Genomic DNA, 13,773 nt, shown 5'->3' on the forward strand with positions numbered 1-13,773 from the left:
AAACTATCCACACAAACGTACGCGAACGCATACAAACTCCAAATATACTATCAACACAGAGTGAAGAAGAAAAAGTTTTTTGAAAGCACCTAAGCCCTCACCTGCAATGACCAACTCTGCCAAACACCTACACCCCACCCACCCCACTCCCAACACTACAAAACCCATTTAACCCGTTATTTTATGGCATCAGTGTGTGATTTAGGAAACATCAAGACACAAAATAATGGAGGAATAGACTGACTATTGTTTACCGACTTGCATGCCTAAAGAGCGTGCGTGAAGGAAAACATCCTTCCATTTCAATTCTAACTAAAACATGATCCAGAGGGATAGAGATAGGTGAAAGGGCACAATTTCATAAAGTGTGAGTAGAAAACAAAACACGCCATCCTTATTATACAATGTCAAGACCAAGAGACACTTACGTGTTCTTTCTGGTCTATTCTCTTTTAGAAGGTAGTATGAAATTTCACATCAGGACCAACGCATCGGCTCACATTGTCAATTTTTCCATTTCCATGTCTTTACTGGCACAAGTTCTTCATCATCTTCAATTTCTTCTTCTTCTGAATCCCTCTTCTCTGTTTCGTCTTGTTTTTGTTTATTCTCTTTTCTCGTAGGGCACTCTGAATTACAGTGTCCTTTCTCCTGACAACGATATTAGGTATCTTGACTTTTGTCTCTCTTTCTTAGACGAAGCAGGTATTCTGGAGACAAATACCCATTTACCTTTGCAGATATAGCAAACTTCATTAGCACTTACACACTTTCGTATGACTCTTATCAAATCAACGACCAAAAGAGTAAGTTTTGTTGCCACTTTCGCATGTGAATTATGCTTTCGTATGACTTTTAGCAAATATTTGACCAGCAGGTCGATCTGTGCTGACTCTTCCATCTTTGATCGTTTGAGAGCGAAATGAATACTCTGACGCTAAGACACTCTCCTTATATACAGAGACCTGCTGCGTATGAAACCTAGTCAAATGTAATTTTGCAATAAGATGAAACGATTTCATTGAGGAAGTAAAAGGCAATGATGTACCGTATCGCCTCACACAAAACCTGAAGTGTTAGTTCAAATCCGTGTCAGCGATTTCGAAGACGACATAACTGGGCTTTAATCAATGCTCTCCATTTCTGCCACAAAACCACGAGTCCTGATTCACGCCAAAAGAAATTTCGTTCGGTCCATAAAAAATAGTATCACATCCGAGAAACGCAAAAACGAACTTCCAGAAAACTGAGAACGACGGCTTACACCTACAACGTGAAATGTATGAGTTCAAGTAGTGCGTAAAACTTAGTCAAATTAAATTTTTATAATCAAGACGAAACGATCTCTTTTCGAAGAAGAAAGCAGACACCAAGCGACAATGGCGATCCGTGTCACACAACACTTTTCAAAATGTATATGATCAGAGGTTTGTTCTAGCGATCTGCACGGTTAAATTAAATGTTGATGTATTTTGCAATAAGACGGACAATGGTCGCCCATGGAACCATTGTTCGTGCATTAGTTTAATTTTTTAAAATATTTTTTTATATAAATCGCCTATAGGATAGACCCAGTAAAGCATGGCCATTCTCGTCACTGTGTGAATAGCTGCTCAAGTCAATTCGAAGTGAACGCGGTAAGAAAATAAGTATAGCCAATGAAATGGCTTACAACGGGTGATGCATTGTTTTGTTCTAGGACTGTGTGGCATAATAATCCCTATGTTCTTGCGTTGTTACCATTACAGTGCAGACAGACTGAAATGTGAACTTACAAGCCCTCTTTGTGTGTGTGTGTTGTACCATTTCTTCTTACCACATCAAAAGACTGAGCGTCACAGTATTGGTTCGCGTTTTCAAGCTGACCATTTTTTTTAAATCTCACTTAAACATTTTAACATAAACACTCACACTCACATCGGTAGAGTCAGAACAGACGTGTTACAGTACTGAGGGGCATGTTATCTTTTTTTTCAAACTAATAAATTTGGGGTTTGTATGAAGTAAAGAACCGAAAGTACAGTGAAACTCAAGGATGATGACCCAATCTGTCTGTCTATTGATGCGTGTATTTACTTAAGAAGAAATATGACCTCTAAAACACAAAGAGATACGGCAAGCATGATTAGAATGAACATAACGATGTTTTCCTTCACGTCCGTGTAATTTAGAGTTTCAATCCTCTTTGAAAACAAACTTGGTCTCCTTTTGTAGGGCTTGAAATAATAAAAAACCTGAAAAAATCTTAAGCACTTTGCTATAGATAATTTCATCAACAGACTAAACAACATAAATGCCGTTACAACACTAGAAAGCCTTAAATCTTCTATCAAAAAGAAATGTATCAAAAAATTAAAGATTAACGATAACTAACCAATGAAACCGAATTTAACAAAGGCAGTGACATGTGAAGAAATGTCTCTCACTTTGGAAAGGTAGGCGAATGTACTCTGTCATGCACCATCAACTTGAAAAAAAATTATAAACAGAGAGAAACCTGAATTCAAAATTCAGTTGTTTGTTTTCTTCAAAATTGTTTCGTTTCTTTTTTCTTTTTTTGGAACAAATCTAAGCACTAATATAGAGTGGAAAAGGGAAAATGCACATACAAGCTTTGATATTTCTGAAAAAATGAGGGGATATTCCTAACGTTCATAACCACCTATGGACTTGGACTTGTCTGTGACTTATCCACAAAACAAGATGTACATATTTCTGGTCAAGCTGCAAGTGTGTGCGTGTTTTTGAAAATGGTAAAAATGGGATATACAATTTTCTCGTGATACTTATAAAGTGAAGAGTCTGTGCAAGTGTCAAAAGCCAAAGTCATATAAGTTTTGTATTTTGTACGGCTTGTAAAGATTTCCACTTTAGAAAATGTGAAGTATCACAAGTTATTATCACAAACAGAAGTGGAACATAGGGACTTGCAAGAAAGAAAATAACCCAGACAGTTGGTGTCATCAAGAGTGCTAGAGACGGTACCCGAACTTGCTTGCTTGCTTACTTGAATTAAAGTGATTTTCGCCCTAATGGAGCATATATCACTGGTTTAATAACGCACCGCGTGATTTTTAATTACTCCTAGGGAAGGAAAGAGAGCCTCATCTCCCAGGCTTTTATGTACTCACAGACTACTTTTAAATTTAGCCACTCAGGTGTAGGACTAACTAGTCCTTAACAACCTGACTGAAAGGCTTTAAACATGAGTGGGAATAGTCTCACCACACACTCATATTTCTGTCCGACCGTGGTAAAGGAGGAAAAAGGTGCTCAAAAAGACAGCCATGGGTGTTAAGTACTCAACAAAACGCTAGCCCGTACTTATTTCAAATCAAGTCGTGTCACCAAAAAAGACGACGTGTACGACATCAAAGGCATTGTCAAACGCAGAAACCGTAAAGTGGGCAAACGACGTGTCAAAGAAGTCAAAGTACGTTGGAAAGGATATCCACCCAGTTTTCATTCTTGCATCGACGCTTCGCACTATAAAAAGAAGTGACCATCATGCCCTTTCACACAGATTCAGCTACTGCGATCACTCCTTCACCCAATTCTTCTCTGCAAGATTTACAAACACAACCCTTGTGGGTGTGGTATGGAAAACGTGTGCCTAAAACGCAAATCGTCTTTTTCTGCCAAACCTTCGTGGTGTATTGTGTCATCGGTGCAGCCATTGCCAATTTGAGTTTGCAACAAGGAGACAAACACTTGTGGACCATTGTATTGAGCAGTTACATCGGTTACCTGCTTCCTAATCCCTCCCTGAAATTCTCCTCGAACGGGAACCACGGGAACCTTGTGTCCAGTGTCAGTGCCAGTCACCACTCCAACAACAACCCCATTTTGGGCGGAGACACTCCTCTAACTTCCAGTATCGCCTCGGAGAGCCACAAAACTCTGGAATTATGAGCAATAAGAACCAATTTTACTTAACCTTACCCAGTGACAGTTCCATGGAGGTGTTTCCCAAGAACACGTTATGCTGTTACACGGTCAAATTACCTCAGACCATCCAGTTAGATCACGAAGCCCATTGGGAAGTGGCTTTAGTGGAAATCATTCACCCAACACAAATCAAAAACATCACCGAAAAGCAAGACACTTTCGAGGTGGAAATCCTGAATGCCCAATTGGAGGAAGAAATCAACAAAATAGGGTTTTTAGGGGACACAAGACCAGCCAGCAATCCAGCCTTCATTATCTACACCTTGAAAATTCCTTCAGGTTATTATTTTAGTGGTGAACATTTGGTGGACACTATTGCGGACAGGTTCAACTTAGCCTTTGGCAAAGCACTGAACAGAGCCAAAAAAGGTGTGAAGATTGAGTACAATAAAGTGGCTCATCGTCTCGTGATCAAATTTCAAGATACGGACACATTGTCCCTCAGGTTCAATGGTAGTTTGTTTGAAATTTTGGGCGGACATGCAGAAATGGTCGCAAGCAATATGAGCCCCAAGATCAAAAGTAATATGGATTTTTACAGAGCTTTTGGAAACCCGGTAGAACTGAACCAAGGACTTAATTTGATCTTTGTGTATTCCGATGTGGTGGAGTACAACGTGGTGGGACACACCTCTGTTCCGTTACTGCGTGTCATTCCTTTCAAAGTGGATAGTACCACAAACAATGACCAGGAAGGTGCAAACACCTATCACGTACACCGTGAATTTGTACATCCTCACTATTTGCCCGTCAGTAAGTCGTATTTAGACACTGTCAACATTGCTATAAAAGGAGATCTGGGACAAAATATTCCATTCTCCAAAGGGAAAGTTACAGTGAAACTCCATTTTCGAAAACGGTTCTCTAACGAATTGTAAGTCAAGACAGCGAGGAGGGACATTTCCACCCTATAAAATCCGGCCAGATGCGTGTGGAATTTCAGTTTGCAGAAAATCTACGCGCAGATAATACGGTGAACGTCATCCTGTATGCTGAATTGGACAATACGATATAAACCAACAGTTTGAGAGAAGTCATTCTAGACTATTAGAAGTCATGGAGGATTTTTATCAATGTTTGTATAGTAGGGATTCTTTGGACATGGAATGTGAAGATCCCTGAGGAAGGAGAATCCCAAGACAAAGACGAAGAAGTCATCATGATGAAGTCTAGATGGCCAGAACAAGAACCACATTTAGTTTCCTGTTATGCTATAGTCTTGACAGAAAAAAATTAAGGAATTGATCAAGAAAAATTGTTATGGATGTCAAAACGATCATCCCAGTCAAATTCAACACGATAAATGCCTGATGTTAAGTCAAGAAGAAAAATTGGACGAGTATCTGGACGAAGCTTGGAGTCTCATCTCGAACAAAGACGTGTTGCACCAGTGGTATAAAGACTTGCGTGAACATTCTTGTCCACCATTAACCACACAAGAGATCCATCGCATCGAAGCTCTCCTGAATCAGAGTGAGGAAACAGAACGAATAACCGTTTATTCGTCAGACATTTTCAAGCAAAAAGTCTGGATCGAATTGACCACTTATCATTACCTGTGAAGAAGAAAAAAAAAACAAAAAATGGATACCTGAGAACTTTATTACCTTTTGAACCACAGTTTGTACACTGCTTCTTGGAATCCTGTCGTCTGTGCTAAAGATGAACTCCCTCATTGCACACCTCAAAACCATCAAGCTTATGTGATCAACACGGACGACAGTCATCTCCCAGGAACCCACTGGGTAGCCGTCTACTTTCCTCAAGAAGGATGTGTGGAATACTTTGATTCCTATGGACTGCCCTCTTTGGAAGACGATATCATTGACTTTATGAGAAGAAATGCATAGACCACACGATTCAATAATGTGAAATAACAAGGCACATATTCCTTGGTGTGTGGACAGTACTGTGTGTGTTTTTTCTGCATGATTGCAGCCTGGGCTATTCTTTAGAACATTTAGTGACTCATTTTGATGCTCGTCATTCTTCTAGAAACGATGTGAAAGTACATCGATGGTTTTGTGACCAGTATGCTTATCTTTTGTCTCTAACTAGAAAACGTAGTGTCCATCAATGGCCTAATGACTTCCGACAGTGGAAATCACAATTTCATTCACAACGTTGTCAGCCCTGTTTAAAGTAGAGTGTGAATTGAAAAAAAAATGTTTGGTATTTGAAAAAAATGTTTGATGTTATAGTGTTGGATTATTGTTAAAAAAATGTTAGAGTTGTTTGTTAGTATGAATAAAAAATGTTGTGTTTTGAAGAAAAAAATGCCTTTGTGGTTTATTTGGCTATAGGAATCTTGATTCATGCTCTTTGACTTCTCTCTATCCCTCCCATAACACTATTTGAACGTTCCGGCTAGAAAACCGTGTAGTAATGTTTTCCTTCACGTCCGCGCTTTGACTTTAAGAACCGGGGAAGTTTCCAGTCTGCCCATCCATTGTTAACTCATCCTCCTACGAAGATGTGCTCCAAACTAGCTAAGCTAAACGAAGCCTACGTGAATTTACATAGGGTCAGACACAGTCTGATACCGAAGCCAGAAGAGATAGAAAATGTGAGAATGCTAAAAGTCACTGAAGACCTGAAAGAAGAGCTCTTCAAGGAGGAATTCAAGAAGGAGAAAGAAGAATGGATGGAGAAGTACAGACTTCATAAACAGCAGAGAGAGCAGCAACAGCAGCAGCATGAACCTAACAGAGGCTTTGTCAACAGTTGTATCGACACCAAAGAGTTCTTCTTCTCTTTTCCGAAGAAGCAGACCTTATCCTATGAGAAAGCCTCTCAGCAGAGGAGGCCGCCATCTTATAACCTAAGCGATCGCCATAGCTTCAAGTTCCAAAAAAAAAAATTTCAGGGCTACCCCATACTCTCGAAAAGAAATAACATTCCATTGCCTATGATATGTTAGTCAGTTAGAAGAAAAAATACAGAAGTGAGTCTATCAGCACATGATTTCTTTATCTTGGTTAGAAAGTGCGACTCTAAGTCCTTCGTTTCCGTCGCTTATCAAAATTTTAAAAATAGTAATGTTCTGTAAAAAAGTGAGTGAGTGTTTCTTTTAGGTTTGTGCGTTTTTGTTTTTTTTTGTTGGCGATAATATGGATAATGTAAGTTCGGGTACAACGAAATTAAAAGAATTAGGCCCAGAACTCGGTGTGGAGGGAAGAAATATACGCAACAGTAGCGGGAGCAAGAAATGCAGACCTAGCCAGTTAGCACTCCACCCACCTCGAGAACACAAATAACATCTAGTTAACAGCCGACTATACCTAACAAACAACCTGACCCGGAAAGAGTGGTGGCAAAACAAAGGGCCAATTATGTTAGACAAACGGTATGGCAAACTCAAATGTAATTATCGGAGGCACTACGTTCTTTTCTGGGGCCCAGAGTGGCCGAGTGGTCTAAAGCGCTCTCCGTTACGGATCACTGTCATCTCACCTTTGTCTGCGTGGGTTCGAGTCTCGGATTCGGCTAATGTGGGTATGTGAGAAAACTTGCCAGTAGCTTCTCGTGGGTCGGTGGTTCTTTCCGGGTTTTTCCCGGGTTCTTCCTCCACCATTAATGCTGGCCGCCATGTATAGCCTATCGCGTGCTGAAAAATGGCGTTAAACCCTACAACAACAACAACGTTCTTTTCTCACTCCGATACTACAGGCAATCTCAGCTGAAAGAACAACCACAACAACAATAACAGCGACAGACGCCATAGCAGCGGATTTAAAACTATCTACCTCAACGAAAGAATTAGTATCAGAACCAGAAGAGGAAACTGAGGCGGTTGAGGAGGAAGAGGGGGACGCTGACCCTCGTTGAGAAGTACACCGAAATGGGACTAGATCAAGCATTGTATGACGTTAACAAATCAGGGCAGCTTATTAGAGCCATACAATACGTTGCCTACAAATCTCTAGACACCTTTAAACCAAGACCTTCTCAATGGGGATTAGGGTCAGAGTTCTTCCCCAATTCTACAGACAAACCTACACTGGATACCCCCTCAGTCAACTGGTAGAAGCCGCTGCTTACATTGCCGCCCATCATGGCTACGCATTTCCTGATATCAAGAATCATGAGACTAGGAGTGCAGGAAAGAACGTGAAAGCAAAAGAGAGACGTGTTACCTTCTAATAGAAAAAACAAACTTTTTTAGGGCTCCAAAAGATTGCTTTTTATTAAATAGGGAACCATATTTGGCTTGGTATCCCTCCTTGACTAAACTATTCTCGAAACAAACTTGACCCATTGGAACACCGCAACAAATTTAACTTTTTAAACCTAACAGTGACCAAACTGGTATATGTCTCTTAGACATAATAATTTAAATAAGATCAGTATGGCTATTTTTATGTACACTAAGTACTAATATTAGATAGATATGTTAGGAAGTAGGAAATTTAACAGACTCGTTAGATTTGAACTAATTGCACAAGTGGTTAACACATTATTGGTACTTTTTACTGTCCATTAGCAAAAACGGGACTTGATTTGAAATAAGTACGGGCTAGCGTTTTGTTGAGTACTTAACACCCATGGCTGTCTTTTTGAGCACCTTTTTCCTCCTTTACCACGGTCGGACAGAAATATGAGTGTGTGGTGAGACTATTCCCACTCATGTTTAAAGCCTTTCAGTCAGGTTGTTAAGGACTAGTTAGTCCTACACCTGAGTGGCTAAATTTAAAAGTAGTCTGTGAGTACATAAAAGCCTGGGAGATGAGGCTCTCTTTCCTTCCCTAGGAGTAATTAAAAATCACGCGGTGCGTTATTAAACCAGTGATATATGCTCCATTAGGGCGAAAATCACTTTAATTCAAGTAAGCAAGCAAGCAAGTTCGGGTACCGTCTCTAGCACTCTTGATGACACCAACTGTCTGGGTTATTTTCTTTCTTGCAAGTCCCTATGTTCCACTTCTGTTTGTGATAATAACTTGTGATACTTCACATTTTCTAAAGTGGAAATCTTTACAAGCCGTACAAAATACAAAACTTATATGACTTTGGCTTTTGACACTTGCACAGACTCTTCACTTTATAAGTATCACGAGAAAATTGTATATCCCATTTTTACCATTTTCAAAAACACGCACACACTTGCAGCTTGACCAGAAATATGTACATCTTGTTTTGTGGATAAGTCACAGACAAGTCCAAGTCCATAGGTGGTTATGAACGTTAGGAATATCCCCTCATTTTTTCAGAAATATCAAAGCTTGTATGTGCATTTTCCCTTTTCCACTCTATATTAGTGCTTAGATTTGTTCCAAAAATAGAAAAAAGAAACGAAACAATTTTGAAGAAAACAAACAACTGAATTTTGAATTCAGGTTTCTCTCTGTTTATAATTTTTTTTCAAGTTGATGGTGCATGACAGAGTACATTCGCCTACCTTTCCAAAGTGAGAGACATTTCTTCACATGTCACTGCCTTTGTTAAATTCGGTTTCATTGGTTAGTTATCGTTAATCTTTAATTTTTTGATACATTTCTTTTTGATAGAAGATTTAAGGCTTTCTAGTGTTGTAACGGCATTTATGTTGTTTAGTCTGTTGATGAAATTATCTATAGCAAAGTGCTTAAGATTTTTTCAGGTTTTTTATTATTTCAAGCCCTACAAAAGGAGACCAAGTTTGTTTTCAAAGAGGATTGAAACTCTAAATTACACGGACGTGAAGGAAAACATCGTTATGTTCATTCTAATCATGCTTGCCGTATCTCTTTGTGTTTTAGAGGTCATATTTCTTCTTAAGTAAATACACGCATCAATAGACAGACAGATTGGGTCATCATCCTTGAGTTTCACTGTACTTTCGGTTCTTTACTTCATACAAACCCCAAATTTATTAGTTTGAAAAAAAAGATAACATGCCCCTCAGTACTGTAACACGTCTGTTCTGACTCTACCGATGTGAGTGTGAGTGTTTATGTTAAAATGTTTAAGTGAGATTTAAAAAAAATGGTCAGCTTGAAAACGCGAACCAATACTGTGACGCTCAGTCTTTTGATGTGGTAAGAAGAAATGGTACAACACACACACACAAAGAGGGCTTGTAAGTTCACATTTCAGTCTGTCTGCACTGTAATGGTAACAACGCAAGAACATAGGGATTATTATGCCACACAGTCCTAGAACAAAACAATGCATCACCCGTTGTAAGCCATTTCATTGGCTATACTTATTTTCTTACCGCGTTCACTTCGAATTGACTTGAGCAGCTATTCACACAGTGACGAGAATGGCCATGCTTTACTGGGTCTATCCTATAGGCGATTTATATAAAAAAATATTTTAAAAAATTAAACTAATGCACGAACAATGGTTCCATGGGCGACCATTGTCCGTCTTATTGCAAAATACATCAACATTTAATTTAACCGTGCAGATCGCTAGAACAAACCTCTGATCATATACATTTTGAAAAGTGTTGTGTGACACGGATCGCCATTGTCGCTTGGTGTCTGCTTTCTTCTTCGAAAAGAGATCGTTTCGTCTTGATTATAAAAATTTAATTTGACTAAGTTTTACGCACTACTTGAACTCATACATTTCACGTTGTAGGTGTAAGCCGTCGTTCTCAGTTTTCTGGAAGTTCGTTTTTGCGTTTCTCGGATGTGATACTATTTTTTATGGACCGAACGAAATTTCTTTTGGCGTGAATCAGGACTCGTGGTTTTGTGGCAGAAATGGAGAGCATTGATTAAAGCCCAGTTATGTCGTCTTCGAAATCGCTGACACGGATTTGAACTAACACTTCAGGTTTTGTGTGAGGCGATACGGTACATCATTGCCTTTTACTTCCTCAATGAAATCGTTTCATCTTATTGCAAAATTACATTTGACTAGGTTTCATACGCAGCAGGTCTCTGTATATAAGGAGAGTGTCTTAGCGTCAGAGTATTCATTTCGCTCTCAAACGATCAAAGATGGAAGAGTCAGCACAGATCGACCTGCTGGTCAAATATTTGCTAAAAGTCATACGAAAGCATAATTCACATGCGAAAGTGGCAACAAAACTTACTCTTTTGGTCGTTGATTTGATAAGAGTCATACGAAAGTGTGTAAGTGCTAATGAAGTTTGCTATATCTGCAAAGGTAAATGGGTATTTGTCTCCAGAATACCTGCTTCGTCTAAGAAAGAGAGACAAAAGTCAAGATACCTAATATCGTTGTCAGGAGAAAGGACACTGTAATTCAGAGTGCCCTACGAGAAAAGAGAATAAACAAAAACAAGACGAAACAGAGAAGAGGGATTCAGAAGAAGAAGAAATTGAAGATGATGAAGAACTTGTGCCAGTAAAGACATGGAAATGGAAAAATTGACAATGTGAGCCGATGCGTTGGTCCTGATGTGAAATTTCATACTACCTTCTAAAAGAGAATAGACCAGAAAGAACACGTAAGTGTCTCTTGGTCTTGACATTGTATAATAAGGATGGCGTGTTTTGTTTTCTACTCACACTTTATGAAATTGTGCCCTTTCACCTATCTCTATCCCTCTGGATCATGTTTTAGTTAGAATTGAAATGGAAGGATGTTTTCCTTCACGCACGCTCTTTAGGCATGCAAGTCGGTAAACAATAGTCAGTCTATTCCTCCATTATTTTGTGTCTTGATGTTTCCTAAATCACACACTGATGCCATAAAATAACGGGTTAAATGGGTTTTGTAGTGTTGGGAGTGGGGTGGGTGGGGTGTAGGTGTTTGGCAGAGTTGGTCATTGCAGGTGAGGGCTTAGGTGCTTTCAAAAAACTTTTTCTTCTTCACTCTGTGTTGATAGTATATTTGGAGTTTGTATGCGTTCGCGTACGTTTGTGTGGATAGTTTATTTGGGGTTTGTATCATCTCCCTTCTGTGTTGATAGTATATTTGGGGTTTGTTTTTCCTCTTCCCTCTGTATGTGTATGTGTGTATGTGTGTGTGTGTGTGCGTGTGTGTGTGTGTGTGTGTGTGTGTGTGTGTGCGTATGTCTGCGCGCGTACGTTGTGTGGGTGTGTGTATTGGTCTCTGTTTGTCCGTATAAAACTCACTTTATCCCTATCAGATACACTTTACCTACCTACCTGCAGTAGCGTGCATTCAGGTCAGCCACTTGCAACACTGTTGATATTTAGTGTTCAGTACAGTGACGTCACTGACGCTGGAAATTTCGAGACTATAAATATCGACTTGGGGATTTCCACATTTTGTAGCTATACATATATACTAGAATTCATAAACAGGAACGTCACTCAAGCTGAGGCTATAAAAAGATAGTGGGAATTTCCAAAGGAAAAACCCACAAGTTGGAGCTATAAATAGATAGTGGGATTTCATAGGAATTTCAGCTGATTATAAATACATAGGTATTTATCCACGATCGTCACAGAAGTTGATATTGTAAGTAGTTACTAATTTTATCTATTTTATAGTGTGTGTGTTTATGTGTGTGTGTGTGTGTGTGTGTGAGTATGTCTGCGCGCGTACGTTGTGTGTTTCTGTGTGTGTGTGTGTGTGTGTGTGTGTGTGTGTGAGTATGTGTGTGTGTGTGTGTGAGTATGTCGGCGCGCGTACGTTGTGTGTGTGTTTGTGTGTTTGTGTGTGTGTGTGTGTCTGCGCGCGTACGTTGTGTGTGTCTATTGGTCTCTGTTTGTCCGTATAAAACTCACTTTATCCCTATCAGATACACTCTACCTACCTACCTACAGTAGCGCGTATTCAGGTCAGCCACTTGCAACACTGTTGATATTTATCCCTAGTGTTCAGTACAGTGACGTCACTGACGCTGGAAATTTCGAGACTATAAATATCGACTTGGGGATTTCCACATTTTGTAGCTATACATATATACTAGAATTCATAAACAGGAACGTCACTCAAGCTGAGGCTATAAAAAGATAGTGGGATTTTCCAAAGGAAAAACCCACAAGTTGGAGCTATAAATAGATAGTGGGATTTCATAGGAATTTCAGCTAATTATAGATACATAGGTATTTATCCACGATCGTCACAAAATGGAACGAAAAAATTGAAAAAGAAGAAGAAAATGAGAAGAGGAAGAAAGAAGAGGAGGAGAAGAAAAAAAAGAAAGGGAAGAAGAGTGTAGGAGATAAAATAAGAACTTGGTGGAGAAAAAGAAGAAATTAGAAGAAGAAGAAGAAAACCCAAAGGCCCTTTTCAGGGCCCCCATATTTCTCGAAAAGAGATAGTCTTTGAATTGCCTACCCCTTTTTTAAAAAAAATTTTTTTTAAAATTTAAAAAAAAAAAATCCCATGTTAAATTCCCCTTGTCCGTAGAGTGTCCCACGATTTATTCCCATGTTAAATTCCCCTTGTCCGTAAAGTGACCCACGATTTTTTGCCATGTTAAATTCCCCTTGTCCGTAATCTGACCCACGATTTTTCGCCATGTTAAATTTCCATTGTCCGTAATCTGACCCAGGGGTCCCTGTAATGCTAATTCCCATTGTCCGTAAAGTATCCCCTTTCACTACTAATTTAGCTGACGATTTTATTATTTCTTGTAATTTGTTTAATTATCGGTATTCTCAACCAAATTAATTTAATCTCACAAACAACTTGAGGTTTTGGGTAATCATTGTAAAGGGACACAATCTCACAAACAACTTGCGGTTCTGGGGTAATCTTTGTAAAGGTACACTCAGTTAAAATGTGAATAGAATCAGCTCTCTAAATACAGTAATTAGTTGTAGGTCGGGAATAAATTGATTTGCCAAGTTATCAAAATGTTTTTCAAACATTGTACTTACCATGTCCTGCTTCAAATGTGATTTGTAATCCTCTAGTTCCCCCATCCTCAGTTCAACACTGAGTTCTCTC

At 39.2% G+C, this 13,773-nt stretch overlaps 1 protein-coding gene across 1 annotated transcript in view; it reads right to left on the reverse strand.

The window, feature by feature from the left end:
- The window catches only part of LOC149771758 (uncharacterized), a 25,483-nt gene extending 11,716 nt beyond the window's left edge, over window positions 1-13,767 (reverse strand). Inside the window, exon 1 of the mRNA XM_089948167.1 lies at window positions 13,704-13,767. Within this exon, the coding sequence (XP_089804293.1) occupies window positions 13,704-13,748 (45 nt within the window). The 5' untranslated portion in view covers window positions 13,749-13,767. The remainder of the gene's footprint in view (window positions 1-13,703) is intronic.
- Window positions 13,768-13,773: the final 6 nt, after the last annotated feature.

Source organism: Sinohyriopsis cumingii, unplaced genomic scaffold (genome assembly GCF_028554795.1).
Source record: "Sinohyriopsis cumingii isolate HCF-2022 unplaced genomic scaffold, ASM2855479v2 utg001699l, whole genome shotgun sequence".
NCBI classification, from domain to species: Eukaryota; Metazoa; Mollusca; class Bivalvia; order Unionida; family Unionidae; genus Sinohyriopsis; species Sinohyriopsis cumingii.